General features: G+C 31.7%; 1 protein-coding gene across 1 annotated transcript; it reads right to left on the bottom strand.

The window, feature by feature from the left end:
• Positions 1-2,098: 2,098 nt before the first annotated feature.
• Positions 2,099-4,342, bottom strand: LOC132926605 (AP-2 complex subunit mu-like). The gene has a single exon (XM_060990976.1). It carries the CDS (start codon positions 3,925-3,927, stop codon positions 2,617-2,619), a length of 1,311 nt encoding a protein of 436 aa, XP_060846959.1. The 5' UTR covers positions 3,928-4,342; the 3' UTR covers positions 2,099-2,616.
• Positions 4,343-5,134: the final 792 nt, after the last annotated feature.

Raw genomic sequence — 5,134 nt, forward strand, 5'->3', positions numbered from 1 at the left:
TTGCCTCTCGTGAACTTAGTAGACCCAAAGTACTAAAATCCTTGCCCCTTGGTACACAAGTTAGCAGTACACTGTACACCATTGAGATTTCCGTCAATTCATATCTGAAGCTCTTATCCACATATAATGAGGTACCTATTGGCTATTAAAGCCCTAAAGCTCAAAGGTATAATACTTTGTGTCTCTGTGTCAAATAATTATATTTTAACATTGTTTATGTTTAAACATTTAATTACATATTATGTTTAGTGTCTACATTATTGTCTTGTATAGTTGTATACCTAAACCTAACATAAGTATCCTTAATACTTTTAATACAATTTGTTAATATTTCCAAGTTCCAACTACATATCAGGTAGATTCACAATTCACATACACTTATATAAATACATTTTCAAGATTGTGGTATGTTTTTGTTATTCATTAAAATGTTGAACAATAGGTACTTTTAATTATTTATTCAAAAAGTTGTATAACATGTTTTAATTTGTAAAAAAATGTTATGTTGGAGTGGAGTTCATCAATAAAATAAAGGAGTTTTGTATAGGCAATTATTTTAGCTTGTTTTTAAGTTTTGACTTGTGTTTGTGAAAAGTAAATAGACATGTTCAAAGACTCAAGATCAAATTCAAATAAGTAAGTTAGATCTTTAAAAATTCAATTTTATAAATAATAGGTAACATATTGTTCACAATTTTTGTTAAATTTGGGTGTCTGATTTGATAGCAAATTAATTTTTTAGTACCTAGGTACCTTCCTAATTACTTATTAGCTTTAACTATAAACAAAATGTTTTAATAGCTTAAGATTAAATTAATCAAAGTTGTAATGATTTCCTTCTTAAATATACATTTAAACTTGCTCTATATTTAGAATAACTATACATTGATATTATTAGGATTTAGGGATAATGGATTTGGTTATAGCATATGCATGTACGGATGATAAACACATTAAAATATAGGGTGTGGCCCTATTAATAAATAATTTAACTTCAATAGAGCAATACATTTAGGTTATGAGAAAATTGAAGAAATTAATTAAGTTTTAAGATAAGTATTTTTTTAATAATACTATTGTCCAGAATATTAAGCTATCTAACTAATATAATTATACAAATAAATATGAAGTTAATATTTTATATAAATTCTCTTCAAATAATAAAGACAATTTTATTTCAAATTTCAATAAATGAAAATGTTTTTTTTTTCAATTATGTGTTATTTTTACCGGAGAATATACTTTCTTATTTTGTCTCAATTAATATTAATAATTATTTATTATATATTATATTGAAATATTAACTCTGAAAATAAATAGATGGATACATTTTGTTTATAATTTGTACAAATTGTATGCATTTGAATAAAATATATGAAAATAAGTAGTTGCTAAAAATGTTATGTATATTTATTATTTATTAAGCTAAAAGATTTGAGTAAAAACATTTTTTATAATTTTTATCTCAAATACAATCATGTAATTCTCTACTCTCATGTTATAGGAAGAATATGATTATAATGACAAAGTTAAAACTTTCACTTAATTCTTAAAAATATATAAGATATTAATATATTATTAGTACATACCAGCTAGCTGCCTCCTTCTTTGCTTTAGGTCTAGTAATTATCACTACATAATCAATTTGTTTACAATAAGCTATATTCATAATTCTTAAAATTAAAATATTCAAATGTAATTTTTTTATCTAATATTATTGTCCATTTTTGATAAAAATTAGAATGTTTTATATTTTTTAAACAGTATTTGATAATAAATATATTTTACTATTCTCTTAAAGCAATAAAAAATTTAATTAGGTCACTAAAAAAAATTGATTTAATTTAATAAATGTCAAATTGTATTCAAAAGTCAAAACAGTTTATTTTATAAGCAATACTATAATAGTCCTATTAAGCCAATTTATTTTATATTGTGAAGGGACTACTAGATAGTCTAAATATTATTTCCTGTTAACTTAAAATTGTTTTGTAACCTACAGACAACAGTAATACAAACAAATTTAACTTCTTTAATATATCCATTCTGTCTAACAAAGTAGTAGTATATTATTTATATCAATAACAACACAATACAATTCTGTTATATTTGAATATAATATTATAATAAAGCACTAAATAAAATCATTATGATTATTGTAATGAACTGTTACATGTTCAATTATTATAATAATTATTATTTACCTATGGTGATACCTATTCGTTTATATTTAGCTGTAATATAACAAATAATAAATACCTAGAAAAATAAAAGCAGATCAAAATAAGTAAATAATAATAAAAAAAATACATATAAAATAATAAATTAACTATGTGGGTATAATAGTAATAATACAATTGTATCAGCCAATACTTTTATCAAATCAATTACATTAAAATATAAACATTATTTATTATGCATATAAAATTAATATAAATGACTAGCCCAAATAACAATAAATGTATTTAATCATACCATACATACTGAACGGATTATAAATTAAAAAATATGATAATATGATAAAATAAATATTATATTATTTAATATTAATCAGTATGTAAATAATTTTGGACCAGAATATTGGGAAATTCTTAAAATACGTATAGTTTTGTTTGATTAACACCTAGTTTCATACAATCCACTTCGCCCAATATAACGAACCCATTTGACAACATCGTGATCAGAATAATTCAACTTTGGCTCAAAAACTTTTAAATATCTGACTTTGAATCCAGAAGGAGCAAATGGTACCTCAAAATTCATAGAAATTGGCGGTCTAGTCCATTTTTTCTTAGTGTCAGTCTCCAAAAGATCGATTTCAGCTGAGAGCTGTGTTTCTTTCATGCCTGCCATTCTCTTGATTTTCCACACAATTGCATTATCTGAAGCCTTGTATTTGGCTTTGCCTTTAAGACATAACAATTGAACACCAGCAGTATTCAAGGGAGTGGGAATCTTGACTTCTATTTTCTGTCCTAACAAGGAGGGCTTGAAATTAGACTTCAAAACAGCTTTGACTTCCATGCGAGTGCGACCTACTTCTCTCACCAATGGTATAACCCTGAACGGCAATGATATATCTTTGGTGGTACGGTAACGCATCAATTCAAATTCACCATCGGGCGGAATGAAGCTTATGGAATGTTCGGTTTCAAATTTTGAAAGTTTTACACACTGATGAAATTGACAATCGTCAATGACGACAACTGGCTTTCCAGAAGCCGTCCTCGAGCCCGTGTCGTCAAGAATCTTGGTGCCCTTGGACTCCATTACAATTTTATCATTGATGCCAAACTTGCATTCGGGCATACCGCTCAGGTAGGACTTCATGAGTATGCGACCGGCAACATGAGCGGACAACACCTGTCCCTGGGGCGACATGAGCAGGTTTACATACTCCAGCACGTCGAGGAACAGCTCGTTGCGACGGTACTTAATGCCCTCGCGCCGCCATCCAATCTGGCCAGTGACCTGGGACGTGATCTGCATCTGCTCTTCCTTGCTCTGTGACTTGACGCCCGTCTGCGTGATAAACGTCTTGAGCACGCCCGTGTCACAGTTCTGCGGATAGCCGAAGTCGAGTATCTCGTCTAGCAGCTCGTAGATGAGCACAAAGTTGTTCTTGATGTTCTCCTCGTTGATCTTGCCGAAGTACGACTGCATGACCTGCGTGAACCGTATGAGGAACTCGAATACCATAGCACCATTGACGTTCTGTTTGGTGACGGCTGCCAGCCAAATGTTGGCTCGGCGGATGTGGAAGAACGACGTGCGCGCAATGTTGGTGACCGGCGAGCGAACTTGCTGGCGAGCGTGTATGACGTTCACGCGGAACGCGTCCACGGCGTTGCGGCCGATATCGTCGCGATACACGCGCGATATCAGCACCTCGCCCTTGTGGTTGTACATGAACAGACCGCCGATCATGGCGACGTCTGTTGCTGAATAATAATAATAATTATTATTATTTATTACCGGAGTTGTTGGTGTTTACGAGGCGGGCGGCACGAAAAACTTTTTTGGGGGTAGGTCGTATCGGGTCGGGGCGCCCGAAGGATGAACAGGAAAGTGCTGCTGTCTCACCGGACTCGACGATGTGAAGCGATCTCGGTGAGCAGTTGACCACGGGAATAGAAACGCGTCGTTGGGACTGTTTTGGAGTGTCGAGACAGACGGCGTTTCCGTTCGTTTATTTTTAACAGTTTAACACGCCTCCGCGGAACCGTTTACCAAGACCTGTGAATCGATTGATCGCACATTCGTGTCTGCGCGGCGACTCGACGTTTACGTTATCAGCGCACCGCGTTATCGCGTCTCCCATAACCGGACACGTCGTGGAAGAACCGCGGTACGTGTCCGTGATACCACAGATAATGCGTCTTGTGCATTGGCCCGGTAGGGTTACACACCATTGACACGACAAGTAGTTACTGCGAATAATTACGTTATCACGAATGTCATTGGTGTCGACTGTCCAGTGATATTATGATTATTATGATCCAAAAAATTTTGGTCTAGAAAGTCTATTTTGCCGGCCCTTAAATTTCTTTCGTCCCATTGTCCTCGATGAATTTTTGTATTTTTTTAGAGTATAAATAATGCATGCTTATTTTGGAACTTTATAGAACGTGTTGCCTTCAAATTAGTAATTACTAAACACAATAAATCATATTTTGTGCAATAAAAACAGAATATTACATAAAATTTAAAAAAAGTGGGCAAGTGGTTGGATTTTTGAACCTTAAGTATAAATCACAAACATATTATAAATTTTCAACTTCAAAATTCCTTGCAAATTTTCGCGATTTTGATATATTTCATAAACATTTGAACTTTAAATGCTTATAAACAAACATTATGACTAACGATTTTTGATTTTTTTTTACTACGATAAGTGCAACTTATAATAAACCTTGTATTAAATTTTAAAGATTTTTTGGAAAGCCAAAATTTTTTTATCGGCATTTCAAGAAAAAAAACTGTAAAAAGTCAAAAATTTCAATTGTCTATAAGTAGCTTAAAAAAAGTCAAAATATTTTGAAAATGTAATAATAAATAGATAACGCTAATATAAACATTTGGTGAAAATTTCAAGTATTTACAATGATTCGTTTTTGAGTTACAGCAAAATCAA

The sequence above is a fragment of the Rhopalosiphum padi genome, chromosome 3, assembly GCF_020882245.1.
Source record: "Rhopalosiphum padi isolate XX-2018 chromosome 3, ASM2088224v1, whole genome shotgun sequence".
NCBI classification, from domain to species: domain Eukaryota; kingdom Metazoa; phylum Arthropoda; class Insecta; order Hemiptera; family Aphididae; genus Rhopalosiphum; species Rhopalosiphum padi.

What these genes read in the sequence shown, in the direction of transcription:
- LOC132926605 (XM_060990976.1), bottom strand. Translation starts at nt 3,927, where the DNA reads ATGATCGGCGGTCTGTTCATGTACAACCACAAGGGCGAGGTGCTGATA.